General features: G+C 40.3%; 1 protein-coding gene and 1 long non-coding RNA gene across 8 annotated transcripts in view; one reads left to right on the top strand and one right to left on the bottom strand.

Annotated features, from left to right (window-relative positions):
• Positions 1 to 508: 508 nt before the first annotated feature.
• The window catches only part of eng (endoglin), a 54,967-nt gene continuing 33,728 nt past the window's right edge, over positions 509 to 21,747 (bottom strand). The window contains exons 9-15 of one of the 7 annotated variants that reach the window (XR_012406562.1): positions 19,366 to 19,508; positions 17,232 to 17,459; positions 15,713 to 15,776; positions 5,295 to 5,402; positions 4,950 to 4,997; positions 2,561 to 2,981; positions 509 to 1,670 (exon numbers count right to left, since the gene is read on the bottom strand). Coding sequence is in view for 1 of the 7 variants with exons in the window: in XM_073951721.1 (XP_073807822.1) it covers positions 2,845 to 2,981; positions 4,950 to 4,997; positions 5,295 to 5,402; positions 15,713 to 15,776; positions 17,232 to 17,459; positions 19,366 to 19,508 (728 nt within the window). In the remaining 6 variants the exon portion in view is untranslated. Of the gene's footprint in view, positions 2,982 to 4,949; positions 4,998 to 5,294; positions 5,403 to 15,712; positions 15,777 to 17,231; positions 17,460 to 19,365; positions 19,509 to 21,747 lie in introns of all 7 variants that reach the window. The other 6 variants (XR_012406563.1, XR_012406564.1, XR_012406565.1 and 3 more) reach the window with 6 other exon arrangements.
• On the top strand, positions 6,852 to 10,567 carry LOC141385700 (uncharacterized). The gene is made up of 3 exons (XR_012406578.1): positions 6,852 to 8,843; positions 8,893 to 9,987; positions 10,550 to 10,567. It is a non-coding gene; the product is annotated as an uncharacterized lncRNA (long non-coding RNA).

Consider the following 21,747-nt stretch of genomic DNA (forward strand, 5'->3'; position numbering starts at 1 on the left):
AATATACAGTATAATACATTTTGTTGTCCTTTTAAGGAGTCTTAATGCATTTTAAACATTGTTTTTGCTCAATATTTTAGTTATAAGTAGGGCAGTATATACACTTTAACTACAAATACTGTGCCCTGTTTTCTGTTGAATCAACAACTTCTTGTTATTAAAACAAGTACATACAGTAAAAACACTGATGCCAAATGCTAAAAGGAGGTAGGATATATAATACACATTATATCCTACAAAAAAAGGACCTATAATAAATTTTCCTTTAATGAAATAAGGCCTCTTTAGAAGTTTGAATGCATTTTGAACATTGTTTTTGGTTAATATTTTAGTTATAAGGGCAGTCGTTAACAAAAATGACGGTGCCTTATTTTGTTTTAGTTAAATCAATAACTATTTTAGTCAATAAAACTCACAAAAAAATTATGTAGATGTAAAACAAAATAGTTTGAAACGCGACTATCTTATTAAAATAAGTGCATACAATAAAAAACACTGATGCCAAATGCCAAAGTGAGGGGAGTTTTTAATCTGCCATTGGGGAAGCAAAATAATCTGGTTTCATTTTTGACAAAATTATTATTGCAGCTTTGATTATTGGCAGATCATTTAGCCTGTTTTAATTAAAAACTCTTAATTTTGACACAATCTGTTACGTTTCCATAAACAGCTTCTTGATTTAAGAATGTTCAGATGTTTAAGCTAGAAACTCTGAGTGAGAAAAGCATAAGTTTTAGCAGTGTATGGAAATAAATATGAGATATGAAGGGAAAACACGAATAAACCCACGCTGTCTTTCATCGCCCGTGTCCAATAGTCAGCTGGGGTTGCTGCATTGTCAGTCCTCAGTGGAGTGTTTTGGAAATATCGGGGCGGTCTGACGTTTATTTGTTCGTCTCTCTGAGCCGCATTTAGCGGTGCGTCAGACCGCTTTGTGTCTGTGAGATCTGATTGGCCTCCGTCGGAGAAAAAATGCCACCAATTTCCTGTTAGTTCCTGGGGGTTATGCGTTGTTTTTCCTGTCTCTGGGAGCCGAGGTTTTCCTTTTTATTTTTTTTGTTCTGCGTCCCCGCTGACTTCCTGAGGCCGATGAGCCGTTTGAGGCCTGTTTAGCACATTTAATCCATCTGCAGTGTGTTTGCGGTGCCGATTTTTAGTTTTCATGGCCATGTTAACAGCCTTCCCACTGCATGCAGTCACCGTCCGAAAATTGTGTTTAATAAAGTAACGTGTGTCCTGTTTTTGCACTGTTCAAAATAATTAGCATTTATTGACTGACATGGATATCGATCTCTTTACACGCTGCTGAAAATGCTCGTCTTACTGAGAGTTTCAGTCTTGTTTAATCCAAATATCTAGATATTCTTAAATCAAGAAGCATTTTCTGGACAAGTTCAAAATATAGTCTGATTTCAGACATAATGAGTCAAAATGAAGTGAGTTTTTAATTGAAACAAGCCAAATAATCTGCTTAATTATAGGGTGAGAAAAATAATCTAATAAGTGTATTGTCTGATCCTGTTGGCTGAATATTTTGCTTGTTTAAATTCAAAACTCACTTAATTTTGACTCTTCATGTCTGAAAACAAGACAATATGTCTGTGTTGTCTAGAAAACTCTTCTTGATTTCAGAATATTTAGATGTTTGGACTAGAAACAAGACAAAAACTCTTAGTAAGTCAAGCATTTTAGCAGTGAAGTCAATGGTTACAGGTTTTTAACATTCTTCAAAATATCTTCTTTTGTTTTTTTCATACAATCGAAAGTCAGACAGGTTTGGAACAAGTGGACTACTCATTCATTTAGTTTCCTTCGGCTTAGCCTCTTTATTTATCACGGGTCACCACAGCGGAATGACCCACCAACTGTTCCAGTATATATTTTACACAGCGGATGCCCTTCCAGCTGCAACCCAGTACTAGGAAACATCCACAGGTTGACTAAATAATGACAAAATGTTCATTTTTGAGTGAACTGCCCCTTTAAAAGGAGGCGTGTCCCCAAACCCCACCCCTAAACACAACCATAATTGGTGGATGAGCAATTCACATCATACAAATCCATCTATATCGGCTAAATATAGTGATAAATATTGTGATATAGTGGCTAAATCAGATGGATTTGTATGATGTGAATTGCTCATCCACCAATTATGGTTGTGTTTAGGGGTGGGGTTTGGGGACACGCCTCCTTTTAAAGGGGCAGTTCACTCAAAAATGAAAATTTTGTCATCATTTAGTCCACTTGTGGATGTTTCCTAGTACTGGGTTGCAGCTGGAAGGGCATCCGCTGTGTAAAATATATACTGGAACAGTTGGTGGGTCATTCCGCTGTGGTGACCCCTGATAAATAAACTGGCTAAGCCGAAGGAAACTAAATGAATGAGTAGTCCACTAGTTCCAAACCTGTCTGACTTTCGTTCCTATGAAAAAAACAAAAGAAGATATTTTGAATAATGCTCGAAAACCTGTAACCATTGACTTCACTGCTAAAAACGCTTGTCTTACTGAGAGTTTTTGTTACTGAAAGCTACGATATCATTGGCTGCTTTAACATGGACGTCAGTAATCTAATTATTTACCTTATAATGAAGTCACGTTAAGGTCATCAAAAGTAGTTGTTTACATGGTCGACTCCTAATCAGAGTGTCGTCTTAATCACATTAAAACTCGAGTATCGGTGTCCATGTAAACATACTCATTGACTGCATCTTTACCGCACACACACTGCAGACCTCATGTGAAACTGGCGTGAGGTTTGAGGTTTCTGGTTTCTCCATTTCAGGACGGGGTTGTGCCATGCTGCTGGTGGGTTTCAGATTCCTCCTGTTGGATCAGGACGGGGTTATGCCATGCTGCTGGTGGGTGTGCTCTGGGTGCTGCCGATGCTGGCGTTGGCGCTGCTGTTCTCGGATGGAGACGGGTGGGTGGGCACTGGCTGGCGTTTGGTCAGACCACACGGGCATCCGGATATGGAGAGGACTGGACAAAACACAGAGCCAATGAATGAGCGCAATCAAGAGAAACAAACACAGCAGACTTCCCTGGCGACTATCAGATGAAGCCATCGCAGCGTGGAGAGGAAATGCACTGGAAGTGTGCTGAGCGGAGCCAAACCATCGAGTGCCTGCTGTAATACAGGTATATTTGGCATTCTGGATTCAACACACTTGCTCCACACTACCAAAACATTGACAAATTAAATCCTATGATGCTCCCTTTCTACATTTCAGGCTTTCTCAGCAGCTAAAGTCATCATAGTTGGTACACTTAAAGCGCACTGAATGGGAGAGAGCCACATATAGTGCCTATATCCTCACACCCCTATGAAATAACGACTTTATTTGTTATACAACCTGAAATTCACCTTCTAATTAACTTTTAATTTAATTAGGCTTCTCCTAACCTGTGCTTTTCTGCAACTTTATCCTGAAGCTCTTTTAAAAGCAGGGTGTAGTGTGAATATATTGTCCCATTCACCATGCTGTAAGTTTACCAACTATGATGTTATTTGATATCAGCTGGTTTTCTTATGGTCTTAAACGTACAGGACTCTTGCTGTTTGTTTATTTTATTTTATTTTACTGTTTATATAATTTTATATATTTGTTTTTTATTTCCCATTTGTAGTTAAAAAAGTAAACAATGCACCTATTACACATTGATCATATATATATATATATATATATATATATATATATATATATATATATATATATATATATATATATATATATATATATATACAGTTGAAATTATTAGCCCCCCTGAACTAATATCCCCCATTTATTTTTTCCCCAATTTCTGTTTAGTAGAGAGAAAATTTATTCAACACATTTCTAATTAAAATGGGTTTTAAAAAAATTAAAACTGCTTTTATTCTGACCGAAATAAAACAAATAAGACTTTCTCCAGAAGAAAAAATATTTATCAAGCATACTGGGAAATTTTCCTGAATTCGTTAAACATCATTTGGGAAATATTAAAAAAAAAAAGTAAAACAAAATCAAAGGGGGGCGAATAATTCTGACTTCAACTGTATATATTTATATAACCTTATCGTTTGTATTGTTTATTTTATTTTCTACTTATTTAAATGTCCTTTTGTCTTCTTGTGTTGATTTGTATGCACTGTTTGTATGTATATCTACCATGAGGTAATAAAATAATAAATTAAATTTATTAAATTAAAAAATCCTTGACTGTTTGTGCACTCTTGGCAAATAAATGAAAAAAAAAAAAAAATATATATATATATATATATATATATATATATATATATATATATATATATACACACACACACACACACACATACATATATATATATTTTTTTTAATATATGTATATATATATATATATATATATATATATATATATATATATATATATATATATACAGTTAAAGTCAGAATTATTCGCCCCCCTGTTTATTTTTTTCTCCAGTTTCTGTTTGATGGAGAGCAGATTTCTTCAACACATTTCTAATCATAATAGTGTTAATAACTCATCTCTAATAGCTGATTTATTTTCTCTTTGCCATGATGACAGCACATAATATTAGACTAGATATTCTTCAAGACACTGATATTCAGCGTAAAGAGACATTTAAAGGCTTCACTAGGGTAATTAGGGTAACTAGGCAGGTTAGGGTAATTAGACAAGTGTAATAAAATTTTTTTAATATAAGTTAATTTTATATAAAATCACAGTGTACACCACAATCTCTGGGCTTGCTGCATAACAAATACCAAAAATTGAACAATTTATTTAAAAAAAATGAATCACTTTCTGGCCATCGGATATTAGGCATGGGCATATATATTGCGATTTAAGAACGAAATATGACATTTAAAAACAAAATAAAAGTTGAAAGGGGGACTAATAATTCATGATAGTGTATATAGGTGTTAGGGTACACACAGCTTTATAATTTTCAGTTCAGTTTACCTGAAAGCTCGGCTGCTGTTGATCTCATTCCCAGAGCCACGGGATGCCCTGAAACACACACACACACAAGCACACACACATATAGATATGATGTTACCAATGATAACAGAACTCACGAGGCAGTCAGAACTGCTCACAAAGTCCCATCAAATCATCAACAGCGGCTGCGGCCTTACTTCATCTTATTTCTAGTGGGAAACCATCGCGAGGCTTGTTAGAGCAGCTCTCTCCGCCTCTTCCCTCATAAGCTAAAGGAGAAGAAAACTCTACCAAATACGGCTTCTCACGCTCCAGTATTTAGAGAATTCATGAGCTCCACTGAACATAACTCAAAACGTAGCTTACCTGTGCGTATCTTAATGAACCATAAAGCACCGGTGAGCAGAACTCCGATCAGAAATCCTCCGAACGCTATGCCCAGAACAGCCGAGAGTCCAAACTCAAAACACGAATCTGGAACAGAGCAGGAGTTCAGTTATTATAGTAGATTATCTGGGGATGTAACAAAAAACGGGGGCTCGTCCGGGATTAGTCGAGTTTGTAGACGTTTTAATGAGACATTTGTAAAACAGAAGATAAATATATTAGTCAGTTTCTTATTGTCTCGTGTAGAACTAATAACAAAAAAATTATAAAATAAACAAATGTATGAAAGAACAGATATTATCCGGACATTTTATATTTATATTAATGCCTTGTGAAGGTATTTCCTCCATAGTGTCCCTGTGGTTCAGTTGAAAACTATAATTAAGATGAACTGGGGATGCAACATTAATTGGGGGCTCGTCCGGGATTCAGAATCAGAACCTCTGGGAAGATCACACGATTTCTGGGTTTCATTACATCATGAAATGTTAAAACGATTTAATGTTTCTCCTCTAGGTGGCGATCTGTTATTTGTGTTAAACTATAAAATCCACATGAATTATGCGTGTTCACTGAGATCGCCCCCTAGTGCTGAATCAATGAACAGCTTTTGTAGATTTATTCTGTTATTCAGTGGAAAATTGTAACTAGGATGAGCTGGAGATGCAACATAAATTGGGGGCTCGTCCAGGAGTGTGTTCACTGAGATCGCCCCCTAGTGGTGAATTAATGAAGAGGTTTTATAGTTTGTACCTGATCTAAGATCAGTTTGACGAGTTTCTGGATGCTTTAACGAGACATTTGTAAAGCAACAAGGAATATATTAGTCAGTCTCTATTTGTGCTGTTTAGAGCTCAGTGAAATATACAAACTTTAATTTTAATTAGCTTTAATTTTTTATATGAATTTGCAAACAGTTAATATTCATATTTATGTCTTGAGAAGCTATTTTATCAATTACCTCCCTGTGGTTCGGTTAAATTAATAATTATAATTATAGAATTATAAATAAAATTATAATTAAGATGAACTGGGGATGCAACATTAATTGGGGGCTCGTCCGGGATTCAGAACCAGAACCTCTGGGAAGATCACACGATTTCTGGGTTTCATTACATCATGAAATGTTTAGACGATTTAATGTTTCTCCTCTAGGTGGCGATCTGTTATTTGTGTTAAACTATAAAATCCACATGAATTATGCGTGTTCACTCAGATCGCCCCCTAGTGCTGAATCAATGAACAGCTTTTATAGATTTATTCTGTTATTCAGTTGAAAATTGTAACTAGGATGAGCTGGAGATGCAACATAAATTGGGGGCTCGTCCGGGAGTGTGTTCACTCAGATCGCCCCCTAGTGGTGAATCAATTAACAGGTTTTATAGTTTTTTATCTGAACTCAGATCAGTTTTATGAGTTTGTAGATGTTTCAATGAGACATTTCTAAAACAAAAAGGAATATATGAGTTAGCAGTCTCCTATTGTCCCGTTTAGAGTCCACAATGAAAAAACTATATCATTTTTTTATTATTTATTAAAGAACGCAAATATGCAGACACAATACTTATACTCATGCCTTGTAAATGCATTTACTCCTTAACGTCCCTGTGGTTCAGTTAAAAAGTAGGATGAACAGGGGATGCGACAGAAATTGGGGGCTCGTCCGGGAGCGTGTTTGCTCAGTTCGCCCCCTAGTGCTGAATCAACGAACAGGTTTAATAGTTTTTACCTGATCTCAGATCAGTTTTATGAATTTGTAGACATTTTTGAGACATTTGTAAAGCAAAAATTGGATATATTAGTTAATAGTCTCTTAGTGTCTCGCTTGGAGCCCACAATGAAAAAACAATAAGCTTTTCAGGCTGTATAACAGATCGCAAATATGCAGACACTCAATGTTTATATTCATGCCTTGTGAAGGTATTTTCTCCATAACTTCCCTTTGGTTCAGTGGAAAATTATAGTTAAGATGAACTGGGGATGCAACATAAATTGGGAGCTCATCTGTGATTCGAACCCGGAACCTTTAGCAAGATCACCAGTGTAATATAGACCCACACACAGAATGTGAAGTTTTCCATTATTCTTCATGTGATCACATGCTACCATCTCACTTCTAAAATGCCACGTTAAAGTAAACAAACTCTTACACACAGTGCTGCACATCAATGTCAGTTTCAAAGTTATGGACCAATCAGAGCTTGTAGGCGGGGTTAATCTACTTATGTATTAATCCACAGGTCACGTGTGTTCTCTAGGATCTGCTAGGAGTCGCTGTGTGTTTTTGGAGGATGCGAGTCCTCACGCTGTCTTTCCTGTTTTTTTTTATTTGGTTTTTTTGTGAGTGTCTAAAGTTCATCCCCTGCTCTGCTCTTTCCGGCCTCTTGTTTGTTCAGCTTCTGACCAAACACACAAATGAGGCTGATGTTTGCTGGATGCTCTGCTGCTGACTCGGGGAGGAAAACAAATAAAACAGGGACATAAAGCAGACCCTTCCTGTGGCACCGAACCAAAAAAAAGTTCTTCAAGGGCCCTCGGGAGGGATCGTTCGAGGGTTAAACACTCTCGCCGTCACTGCAAACATGCTTTAGCAAACACTCCGGCATCAAAGTGTGTGATTACGGAGGGATGAAGAACCTGAGGGGAGACCAGCGTCTGCAGGTGACCTTCCTGCTTCCTGTCATTGTCACGAAGAGAGAGTGTGTGTGTGCGTGTGTCAAACGGTGGAGAAGTAAACAGGACTCAATCCATCCAGGAGACGAATAATGAGGCTTTCAAGGTGCAGGAATTGACCTAGTGGCTAAAATAGGCATTGCAGTTCAAAATATTACACGGAAAAAATGCTTTCTTACTTACTTTTACTCAGTTCTTGTCTTGTTTTTAGTCCAAATAATTCTTAAATCAAGAAGGATTTTCTTGGCAATGACTTGTTTTCAGAAATAAGTCAAAATTAAGTGAGTTTTTTCAGTCATTATTATGTGTAATGAGGCTTTAAAGTTGCAGGAAGTGACACCTAGTGGCTAAAGTAGGTATTGCAGTCCAAATTCTTCATTCATTCATTCATTTTCTTGTCGGCTTAGTCCCTTTATTAATCCAGGGTCGCCACAGCGGAATGAACCGCCAACTTATCCAGCAAGTTTTTACGCAGCCGATGCCCTTCCAGCTGCAACCCATCTCTGGGAAACATCCACACACACATTCACACACACACTCATACACTACGGATAATTTAGCCTACCCAAATCACCTGTACCGCATGTGTTTGGACTGTGGGGGAAACCGGAGCACCCGGAGGAAACCCACACGAAGGCAGGGAGAACATGCAAACTCCACACAGAAACAGCAACTGAGCCGAGGTGAGGCGACAGCACTACCTACTGCGCCACTGCCTCGCCCCCAAATTCTTAATATTACACTTAAAAAATATGAGTAACAAAATGAAATGATTCAGGGAAAAAGTATTGAACACATGAAGAAAGGGAAGTGTATTTGGGCAGTGAAAGCCCAGACAGCAGCAAAAATTTCTCAGTAGTTCTTCAGCAATCCTCTGCTCTTCCTCAGTGTAAATGAATATCAGCTGCTTCAGTCCAGCATCTACATCAGCAGGAGGATGAAGATCAAACCATTTCAGCAAGACAATGATCCACAACACAGCCGAGGAGACTCTCAGATGCTTTCAGAGAAAAAAAATCAAGCTGCAGAATGGCCCAGCCAATCCCCTGATCCGAATCCAATAGAGAATACAGCTCAAATTTGATAAACGAGACCCACAGAAGCATCAAGATTTGGACACTCTGTTGAAGTCTGTGAGAAACTCACACCTGAGCAATGCATGAGGCTTCATTCTCCATATGAGAGGCAGCTTTTTGTTTTTTTAAACCTAGGATGTTTTGTGAATTTGACCCCCGGTCCCCAGGCTATCAGAGTTGTCTTGTGAAAGGAACTCAAGCAAACCACAGAAGCCTCCTCTATTGTCTCAAGCACACACCAGTGAAGTAAAAACAGCGAGTCGGAGCACGTACAGTCCTGTCCTGCGGAAAGATGACCCCCGTGTCAGTGATAGAGTCTGAGACTTTTCCAGAAAACGTCTGATAGTTGCTGTGAAGAGATGGTGTGTGAACAGACCCCTTTTAAAACAAAATACCTGAGCTGACAGAGTCACATCAGTAAATTGATGGAATTCTGCACATTCTTTAATTCATCAGGGAAGTCGATTCAGTAATTTTACATCAATTAATCAATATTATTGTGTGAAAGAGGCTTCTGTCTGGCTCAAATGAGCTATTTTTTAGTCTTAAAGGTACAGTTCACCCCAAAATAAATGTCATTTACTGTCATTTCTGTTGAACACAAAAGAAGATATTTTGAAAAATGCTAAAAACCTGTAACCATTGACTTCTATAGGATTTGTTTTTCCTACTATGAAAGTCAATGGTTACAGGTTTCATACAATTATTCCCATACAGCATCTTTAACTGTCTATAGATCAAGACCCATGATCACTACACATCTTAAAGGGACAGTTCACCCATAAAATATAAATTTATTCACTATTTACTGTGAATTCAAAGCTTTATGAGTTTCTTTCTTCTGTTGAACACTAAAGAAGATAATTTTAAGAATGTTAGCAACCGGTAACCATTGACTACCATTGTAGAAAAAACAAATACAGGTTATAGTATAGTTACAGGCTTCTAACATTTTTCAAATGTCTTCTTTTGTGATCAACTGAAGAAAGAAACTCCCGAAGAAGATGTTTTGAAGAATGTTGGAAACCGGTAACCATTGACTTCCATTGTTTATTTGTTTTCTACAATTGAGGTCAATGGTTACAGGTTTTCAAAATATCTTCTTTTGATTTCATCAGAAGAAAGAGACTCATGAAGAAGAAGATATTTTGAGAAATGTTAGAAACCGGTAACTATTGACTTCTATTGTAGAAAAAAATAATAGAGGTCACAGTATTGTTACAGGCTTCTAACATTTTTCAAAATATCCTCTTTTGTGCTCAACAGAAGAAGGAAATTCACGAAGAAGATATTTTGAAGAATGTTTGAAACCGGTAACCACTGACTTCCATGGTATTTTTTTCCCACCAATGAAAGTCAATGGTTACAGGTTTTCAAAATATCTTTTTGTTTTCATCAGAAGATAGAAACTCACGAAGGAGAAGATATTTTGAAGAATGCTAGAAACCGGTAACCATTGACTTCCATTGTAGAAAAAACAAATAGTGGTTATAGTATAGTTACAGGTTTGTAACATTTTTCAAATGTCTTCTTTTGTGCTCAACTGAAGAAAGAAACTCACGAAGAAGAAGATGTTTTGAAGAATGTTGGAAACCGGTAACCATTGATTTCCATTGCTTGTTTGTTTTCTACAATTAAGGTCAATGGTTACAGGTTTTCAAAATATCTTCTTTTGTTTTTATCAGAAGAAATAAACTCATGAAGAAGAAGATATTTTGAAGAATGTTGGAAACCTGTAACCATTGTCTTCCATGGGGTTTTTTTCCTACAATGAAAGTCAATGGTTACAGGTTTTCAAAATATCTTTTTGTTTTCATCAGAAGATAGAAACTCACGAAGGAGAAGATATTTTGAAGAATGCTAGAAACCGGTAACCATTGACTTCCATTGTAGAAAAAACTAATAGTGGTTTCAGTATGGTTACAGGCTTCTAACATTTTTCAAAATATCTTCTTTTGTGCTCAACAGAAGAAACTCATGAAGAAGAAGATATTTTGAAGAATGTTGGAAACCTGTAACCATTGTCTTCCATGGGATTTTTTTTTTCTACAATGAAAGTCAATGGTTACAGGTTTTCAAAACATCTTCTTTTGTGTTCAACAGAAAAAAAGAAACTCATAAAGATATAAATAGTGAGAAAATAGTCAGTAAAACATCATTATTTTAAGTGAACTACCTCTTTAAATCTGAAAGCAGCTCCTAATTACATACCGATCAAGGAGACAAGCTTTCAAAATTAATGCTGAGTCTTAAATGTATTGACTTGGAAATCAATGGTTATAGATTTCTAACATTTTTCAAACTATCTTCTTTTGTGTTCAACAGGGAAAAAAAAGTGAGTGAAAGACAGAGTGAGTAAACAGTGAGTAGATGTTCATTTTTGGGTGAACTGCCCCTTTAAGATGTTTTCTGATCAGACTCTGATCAGGCAAACCACAGAAGCCTGCTCGATTGTCTCAAACACACAGCAGTGAAGTGAAAACAGCGTGTCTGAGCACGTACAGTCCTGTCCTGCAGAAATCTGACCCCGTGTCAGTGTTAAAGTCAGGCTACATCTGAGGAATGCTCGTGTTTTTATTCCAGACTCATCTTCCCGGAGAGCGTCTTCTTCCCTATTGATGAACAACACCTTCCCCTCTTTGTGTGCGGCTGACAATAGCGACCCGGACCCCGTGTTGCGGAAAGGCCACGCATACCAGACCGCGGACACAATAAATCCCCAAATGCCTCATTATTTCTGATTGCGGATCACAAGGTCATTAAACAGGCCTTCCTATAAACAGGCCCGTCCCGTCCGCTCGTCCTCGTACCCCGACCTCATCCACATGTCCACTAATGACGTCACACTGCAGAAAACACCAGCTCTGCCTCCTAAACATGTCTACTGTTCTGTGAAGGACAGTTCAAGTCTAAATTATTAGATATATCATCAAATATTCCCCAGATGATGTTGAACAGAGTCAGGAATTTCTCACAGTGTTTCCTCTAATATTTGTTCTTCTGGAGAAAGTCTGATTTCTTTTATTTCGGCTAGAATAAAAGCAGTTTTTTAATAGTTTTAAAGCCATTGTAAGGTCATTATTATTCGCCCCTTCAGCAATATTAGTTTCTGATTGTCTCCAGAACAAACCACTGTTATACTATAGCTACCCGCATGGAAGGAACCTATATGAGCATATATGAAACCTATATACAGTATGCACATGTATGATAATATATACACTGCATATATGCGTATATATGCTATAAATAGGCAAACTTACAGTATATATATGTGCACATACAGGCCATATAGGTCTCCTGTATTATACTCCTTGTATACTGCCAAGATTGTGTGCACTGAAACGTGCGTGTGGGACTGCGGCTCTGCAGCTGGACATAACTCAGTTTAGTTGATCAGTTCCCCTATAGCGCATGTGTTAGGACTGAGGGGTAAACCGGAGGAAACCTACACCAACATGGGGACAACATGCAAACTCCACACAGAAACAGACTCGAACCAGCAACTTTCTTGCTGTAAGGCTACAGTGCTAACCACTGAGCCACCGTGCCACCAAGTACTCTCTCTCTCAAGCATTTCCAAACACTTATGAGTTTCTTCTGTTGAACACAAAAGAAGATATTTTGAAGAATGCTGTTGACTGTTGACTGCCAGAGTAAGAAAAACAAATGGAAGTCAATGGTTACCGGTTTCCAACATTCTTCAAAACATCTTCGTTTGTTAACTAACAGTCGTTCAAACATCCTTATCGAAGTCTCTCCCCCTAAAGGTTGGTCTCACACATCCGGCATGTTTGTAGTTTTTTAGCACTTTTTAACCACATTTGTAGTTCTAATCCACCTCACATGCAACATGCAATGCATTATGGGTAATATTAGCCATTAGAGGATCTGCACTGTGAAAACTGGATAAATGTGGATCCTCATTTCAGCTTATTATAATTTAGGACACATTACGGCTATTTTTGAAGGCTATATAGGATGGATAGTGTGTGAATCGAGACGAAGCATTGGAGTTTTTGACTTGCTACCAGTCCGTATATCTTCTGAAAAGGAAAGTTCAATCAAAGATAGAAATCCTGCTGAACACAAAGGAAGATATTTTGAAGAATGTTAGAAACCGGTAACCATTCATTCATTTTCTTTTCGGCTTACTCCCTTTACTTATCAGCGTTCACCACAGTGGAATGAACCGCCAACTTGTCCAGAATATATGTTTTACACAGTGGATGCCCTCCAGCCCAGTACTGGGAAACACCCATACACACTCTTTCACACACACACACTTATACACTATGGACAGTTTGGTTGCTCAATCCCCCTATAGCGAATGTGTTTGGACTGTGGGGGAAACCGGAGCAAACCCACGCCAACACAGGGAGAACATGCAAACTCCACACTGAAACACCAACTGATCCAGCCCAGACTCAAACCAGCAACCTTCTTGCTGTAAGGCTACAGTGCTAACCACTGAGCCACCGTGCCACCCAGAACTCTCTCTCTCTCAAGCATTTCCAAACACTTATGAGTTTCTTCTGTTAGACACAAAAGAAGATATTTTGAAGAATGCTGTTGACTGTTGACTGCGATAGTAAGAAAAACAAATGGGAGTCAATGGTTACCGGTTTCCAACATTCTTCAAAACATCTTCGTTTGTTAATTAACAGTAATTAAGTCTCTCCCCCTAATGGTTGGTCTCACACATCCGGCATGTTTGTAGTTTTTTAGCACTTTTTAACCACATTTGTAGTTCTAATCCACCTCACATGCAACACGCAATGCATTATGGGTAATATTAGCCATTACAGGATCTGCACTGTGAATTTCTGGATAAATGTGGATCCTCATTTCAGCTTATTATAATTTAGGACACATTACGGCTATTTTTGAAGGCTATTTAGGATGGATAGTGTGTGAATCGAGACGAAGCATTGGAGATTTTGACTTGCTACCAGTCCGTATATCTTCTGAAAAGGAAAGTTCAATCAAAGATAGAAATCCTGCTGAACACAAAGGAAGATATTTTGAAGAATGTTAGAAACTGGTAACCATTCATTCATTTTCTTTTCGGCTTACTCCCTTTACTTATCAGCGTTCACCACAGTGGAATGAACCGCCAACTTATCCAGAATATATGTTTTACACAGTGGATGCCCTTCCAGCCCAGTACTGGGAAACACCCATACACACTCTTTCGCACACACACACTTATACACTATGGACAGTTTGGTTGATCAATCCCCCTATAGCGCATGTGTTTGGACTGTGGGGAAAACCGGAGCAAATCCACGCCAACACAGGGAGAACATGCGAACTCCACACTAAAACACCAACTGATCCAGCCCAGACTCTAACCAGCAACCTTCTTGCTGTAAGGCTACAGTGCTAACCACTGAGCCACCGTGCCACCCAGAACTCTCTCTCTCAAGCATTTCCAAACATTTATGAGTTTCTTCTGTTGAACACAAAAGAAGATATTTTGAAGAATGCTGTTGACTGTTGACTGCGATAGTAAGAAAAACAAATGGGAGTCAATGGTTACCGGTTTCCAACATTGGAGTTTTTAACTTGCTACTAGTCTGTATATCTTCTGAATAGGAAAGTTCAATCAAAGATAGAAATCCTGCTGAACACAAAGGAAGATATTTTGAAGAATGTTAGAAACCGGTAACCATTCATTTTCTTTTCGGCTTACTCCCTTTATTAATCAGCGTTCGCCACAGTGGAATGAACCGCCAACTTATCCAGAATATATGTTTTACACAGCGGATGCCCTTCCAGCCCAGTACCGGGAAACACCCATACACACTCATTCACACACACACACAAATACACTACGGACAGTTATCAATCCCCCTATAGCGCATGTGTTTGGACTGTGGGGGAAACCGGAGGAAACCCACGCCAACACGGGGAGAACATGCAAACTCCACACTGAAACACCAACTGATCCAGCCGAGACTCAAACCAGCGACCTTCATGCTGTGAGGTCACAGTGCTAACCACTGAGGCCTTATTTTTGCTGATGGGAGTTGTTTTGAACGCAGGACAATGGCGTGTCGTCCCATTGTCGTGTTTGATAATGAATGCTGATGAATGGCGTTTGGAAAGGGAGGATTGATTTCCGCTGTGTTTCTAAATTAGCACTCGACGTTAGCAAATCAGGGTTGGAGGTTATAGGCCATCAGTTTATTGAATATCTGCAACATTAATTTCTAGCAGCTGACGCACAGAGATGACCTTATAAACCGGTGTTTATAAAATATGCCTTTCCGCAGATTTCAGCCTCGGCTTTTGTGCTCATCATCAGTATTTTAGACGGTGAGGGAACTTCTGGAGGACGTTTAATTAGGATCTAGTGTGTGCATTATTCTCTAATAATTCCCAAATCTGCAGTGCATTATTCCCCTGGTCTCGACAGCTTCATTTGCAGATCAGATGTCGTGTATGTGTCGGCTTTCTGTCTTTAAACTGCAAACTGTGTGATATAAATTGTCGGAGCTTGAAACAGATGGAAATATGAGAGGACTGTGCTGCGTTTCTACGAGGATCTCAGGGTAGCCGCCATTACGACTCATTGTTTTGTTTCCCGCCAGCCTCCGTACAGGTCACATGACTGAAAGGTATGAATAATTATCTTGTACTCACTTGTGGTTGGTGTAAATGGCTTGACCTGCACGTTCCTCTTCACTGGGGTTTCGCTCGTACAACTCTAAAATCAGACAAAACAACACGCACGACTATTACAAATGTGCTTTTGTGGAGAGTCTGACTGCTGCATGGTCTGCGAAACACACGCAGGCCTGACACATTAACCAATATGTGGACGTACCGCACAACACGTGGCTCAAATATTTTTTGGTGATGCAATAAACACTCACCGGCCACTTTATTAGGTACACCTTACTAGTAGCAGGTTGGACTCCCTTTTGCCTTCAGAACTGCTTTAATCCTTCATGGCAGAGACTCAACAAGCTACTGGAAATATTCCTCAGAGATTTTGCTCCATATTGTCATGATAGCATCACACAGTTGCTGCAGATTTGTCGGCTGCACATCCATGATGCCAATCTCCCGTTCCACCACATCCCAAAGCTGCTCTATTGGATTAGAGATGCAGCAAGGCATTTGCGCCCACAGAACTGCCGCTCACTGGATATTTCCTCTTTGTCGGAGCATTCTCTGTAAACCCTAGAGATGGTTGTGCGTGAAAATCCCAGCAGATCAGCAGTTTCTGAAATACTCAGAGCAGCCCGTCTGGCAGCAACAGCCATGCCACGATCAAAGTCCTTTAAATCCACTTTCTTCCCCATTCTGATGCTTTTTCACATCCTGACTCCAACACCTCGTTATTACATAGTTAAAATGGCTATAATTAAATTAAATATCATTAAGAATAAATCATTGTGTGTTGTTTGGAAGAGTGCACTTGCATTGTGATGATATTATATTGTCATTCTGGCATTATATAAATATAATGAGAGGCATAAAATGTCCTAAAATTTACATTAATATTGTTTATTGCAATATATTTAGTGCAATATATCGTACAACGAAAATAGATATCTTGGCAGGCCTATGCCACAGCCGTATCAACCTGCAGCCTAACACTGGTTACCCACTGAAGCTAAGCAGGGCTGAGACTGCTCAGTGTCTGGATGGGAGACCACACGGGAACACTAGGTTGCTGTTGGCAGTGGTGTTAGTGAGGCCAGCAGGGGGCGCTCAACCTGTGGTCTGTGTGCGTCCTAATGCCCCAGTATAGTGAAGGAGACTCTATACTGTCAGTGAGCGCCGTCTTTCAGATGAGATGTTAAAGTGAGCTCCTGACTGTCTGTGATCATTAAAAATCCCATGGCACTTCTGGTAAAGAGTAGGGATGTAACCCCGGTGTCCTGGCTAAATCCTTCCCAAATTCTCCACCATGGCACTCCAATCATCTCCATCCACTGAATTGGCTCTATCACAGTCTCTCCACTCTCCCATAGCTGGTGTGTGGTGAAGCACTGGCGCCGTTGTCCAGTAGCTGCCGGAGCATCATCCAAATGGAGCTACACACTGCTGGTGGTAGGGAGAGACCCCCCTCTTCCTCCCCTCACTTTGGGCGATTTCGCCTCAATAGATGCACCATATAAATACACATTACAGTACATATGCATGCACAAACCTCCTCATTGTTTATCCTTTTGACGCCGCAGAGTTTTACAGCACATTCGAGGTCCCAGGAGCCGGCCGGCAGGTCCTGCAGGATCTGGAAGGAGAAGCTGAGCCTCTTGGGACAGTCTTTAATAAAACACGGCTCTTCTCTGAACGGCATTTCTCTGGTTACTGGCGTGGATCGAACCCAGCAGCTGCTGACTCTGATGCTGGCCTCTCGAAACGTCTGGCTGGAGATCTGCAGGAGAAAAACCACACACTGAGACTTTTGCATTGTTGCATTTCTGTCATAGCAATTGTAAAAAACTTTAATGCACAGTAATAATAACATGTAAAACACCTTGCTAAACTTTTGAAACCATGGTTTTCTTAAGATGAATTCACAACTGAACATAATTAATGTTTAGTAATTAATTAACTATTAATAAATAATTAACTACTAATAACTAAATTAATAAATAACTAAAATAAATAACTAAACTACTAATAATTAATGAACTATTTCGTTTTTAAAACTAATCTGCTTTGACTGCTGTACTGGTCCACGATTGGAGGTGGGGGGCACATTTGTGCAGATGTAATATTTACATCCAAACTAACATTTTTAGAGCCTCACCGTACAAAATATGTTGGAAAACAATGTTATATATAATCTATAGTGTCATTTTTATTTCTAGGTATTTATTTGGGGGGCCCTCAGATTTCCTGGGGCCCTAAGCAGCCACCTACCTGAGACACTGCTCGCTGCAGAGCCACTTGAGCTCCAACTCCTCCTCCTGTAAGCTGTTTTAATGCGAACACTAGAGGTCTGCATTTCTGCGGCTGTCCTGCGGGTGCCGCGGGACCCGACCAGATTTCTGCGGCGCGGGAATACATTTCCGAATAAATCGTGGGAGCGGTTGGTAACGGGTTTAATTTCGGATTGTCTCCCGACTCCCGAGCGAGCCCGCGTATGTATGTGTGTAAATGAAATAGCGCAATGCTGTGTTTAGCTTGTTTGTTGCTGTGTGTGTGTGTGTGTGTATGTGTGCGCACGCGCGAATGAGAGGTGTGTGCGGGCGAATGAGAGGTGTGTGTGTGTGCGGGCGAATGAGAGAGAGAGAGCTTTGCCTGTGTGTGTGTGCTTGGTGCTTATGTGTGTGTGTGTGTGTGTGTGTGTGTGTGTGTGTGTGTGTGTGTGTGTGTGTATGTTAGTGCGCGCGCGTGCGAATGAGAAAGAGAGAGAGCTTTGCCTGTGTGTGTGCTTGGTGCTTATGTGTGTGTGTGTGTGTGTGTGTGTGTGTGTGTGTGTGTGTGTGTGTGTGTGTGTGTGTTAGTGCGCGCATGTGCGAATGAGAAAGAGAGAGAGCTTTGCCTGTGTGTGTGCTTGGTGCTTATGTGAGTGTGTGTGTGTGTGTGTGTGTGTGTGTGTGTGTGTGTGTGTGTGTGTGTGTGTGTGTGTGTGTGCGTGTGTGTGTGTGTTAGTGCGCGCGTGTGCGAATGAGAAAGAGAGAGAGCTTTGCCTGTGTGTGTGCTTCGTGCTTATGTGTGTGTGTTAGTGCGCGTGCGCAAATGAGAGAGAGAGAGCTGTGTCTGTGTGTGTGTGCTTGGTGCTGTGTGTGTGTGTTTATACAGACAGCTTGTTATAGGCTGTACCCTGTATAGCTGGGTGGTTTTCGGTTTTGTTTAGCAGTATTGGGCGCGGCGGGTAGAAAATGGGCGGGGATTATATTAAATGCTTAATATAAGCGGGAGCGGTCGGGTTCGGGCTAAAACCTGGCGGGTGCGGGCGGGATTCAAAATTTAGTCCCGCGCAGATCTCTAGCCTACACCCACCCCACCTCTAAGCCCAACCCCCAGTGACATCACTTGTAGAAGGAAGGAGGAGCTAGAGTTCAAGCTCCCCCTTGCTGGAGCTCAGCTCTGCCCAAGTGGCTCTGCAGTGAGCACCCCTTGACTTACCTTGCTTATTGGTTAAATCCGCCCCTGGTGTTGGGTAACATTAAGAAAAGCAGTGTATTTTTGCAGTGCAGTCTTTCCTGAAGCTGGTCTGTCACTGACAGCTGAAATAAATCTCCACTATACATAAGTGTTCCATGTGTGTGTGTGTGTGTGTGTGTGTGTGTGTGTGTGTGTGTGTGTGTGTGTGTGTGTGTGTGTTTTACCTCAGCATACACCCTCTTGTCGCTCAGGACTCTGCTGTTGTTATCTATAGGTGTTGTGAAATCTGGAGACGAGAAGAGTTGCATCTGAACAGGAAACGGAGGAGACGTGGGCGATGGAGTGGTTTTCTCCACTTCTGTTGGAGCTACAGGAGAAAAGCACAGAGTGTTAGATTTAAAGGGGAACTACTATTAACAAACACCACTGTGTGTGAATATCTCCAGCCTCTCTAATGGTGCACATTAATTCTGTGTTTGTCTAATCAGACTTGATGAATGACACACTTTGATTGACATTCTCTCTCTGTAGGTGTCATCAGCGGGGGAAAGCCCCGCCCACTAGTGCCCATCTCTCTCTCATTAGCATCTCCAGCAGCCCTGAGTGAGAAGCAGCCGTCTGTCCATTAGCCATTAGAGTGTTTGAGCTGCTGAAGGAGCGACATAGACTGACACAAGCATCAACACACACTCACACTGAAGCACACATGCACAGCAGACCTGCACTCACAACACACACTGCTGTTTCACATCTTCCACTATGCTGACGCACAGGTATTAGTAGCTCCGCCCTCTTCTGAAAAGAGCACAATCTCATTTGCATTTAAAGCGACAGTCACCAAAACACCACTATTAAGATCAAAGCCTGAAAGAGTCAGTCTCGGAGAGCTGGAGAACATTATCTGTGTGCTGTTCTCAGCTCAAACTTCACGTCTTGTAAAAAGGGGCAGAATAGGTCATCTTTAATAAAGCTGAACTCCAACAGCTGTCCTTAAGTGAAGAGCCGTGTTTGTACAGCTTGAGGCTAAACGCAGTGCGGGATTTCTCTCTGGAGTTTACAGGATTAAATCTACACACGAGTGTTTTCATGCACGGGAGAAAAAGCCTTAAAACAGGATTATTAATTTAACATCTCCTAGACTGAAATCAGATTTAACAGACACTTCTTGATTTCATTACTGTACTTTTGGGTTTCTCTGGAGAAAAAGATTCACACTCATGTGTACAGCACCAAAACGATTAAATCACTGTTTCTGTTTTTGTCTCCTCTGGGACTATCGATAATAAAAGAAGATATATATAAACACTCACTGGCCACTTTATTAGGTACACCTTGCTAGTGCTGGGTTGGACTCCCTTTTGCCTTCAGAACTGCCTTAATCCTCCATGCAGAGATTCAACAAGCTACTGGAAATATTCCTCAGAGATTTTGCTCCATGTTGACATGATAGCATCACACAGTTGCTGCAGATTTGTCGGCTGCACATCCATGATGCCAATCTCACCACATCCCAAAGCTGCTCTATTGGATTGAGCTCTGGTGACTGTGGAGGCCATTTGAGTACAGTGAACTCATCGTCATGTTCAGCAGTCTGAGATGATTGAGCTTTATGACATGCTGCGTTATCCTGCTGGAAGTAGCCATCAGAAGATGGAGACACTGTGCTCATAAAGGGATGGACATGGTCAGCAGCAATACTCAGGTAGGCTGTGGCGTTGATGCTCAATTGCTACTAATGGACCTAAAGAAAATCTCCCCCACACCATTACACCACCACCACCAGCCTGAACCGCTGACACAAGGCAGGATGATCCATGCTTTCATGTTGTTGAGGCCAAATTGTGAGCCGAGCATCCGAATGTGTCAGCAGAAATGGAGACTCATCAGAGCAGCAACGTTTCTCCAATCTTCTGTTGTCCAGTTTTGGTGAGTCTGTGTGAATTGTAGCCTCAGTTTCCTGTTCTTAGCTGACAGGAGCGGCACCCGGTGTGCTCTTCTGCTGCTGTAGCCCATCCGCCTCAAGGTTGGACGTGTTGTGTGTTCAGAGATGCTCTTCTGCAGAGCTCGGTTGTAGTGAGTGCTTATTTGAGTTACTGTTGCCTTTCTATCAGCTGGAACCAGTCTGGCCATTCTCCTCTTACCTCTGACCCACAGAACTGCCGCTCACTGGATATTTCCTCTTTGTCGGAGCATTCTCTGTAAACCCTAGAGATGGTTGTGCGTGAAAATCCCAGTAGATCAGCAGTTTCTGAAATACTCAGAGCAGCCCGTCTGGCAGCAACAACCATGCCACGTTCAAAGTCTCTTAAATCCCCTTTCTTCCCTATTCTGATGCTCGCTTTGAACTGCAGCAGATCGTCTTGACCATGTCTGCATGCCTAAATGCTGCCATGTGATTTGCTGATTAGACATTTGCATTAACGAGCAGTTGGACAGGTGTACCTAATAAAATGGCCATTAATTATATATATATTAACCCTAACCCTGTTTCTGAAAGAACTCCCTTTAGCTCAACAAGCGATATGTTACAACATGCTAGCAACATCCTAAAAAGCATCCTAAAAGCATGCTACTTTTGTAAAACATGCTAGACACATAATAGTGAT

Source organism: Danio rerio, chromosome 5, assembly GCF_049306965.1.
Source record: "Danio rerio strain Tuebingen ecotype United States chromosome 5, GRCz12tu, whole genome shotgun sequence".
Classification (NCBI taxonomy): Eukaryota; Metazoa; Chordata; class Actinopteri; order Cypriniformes; family Danionidae; genus Danio; species Danio rerio.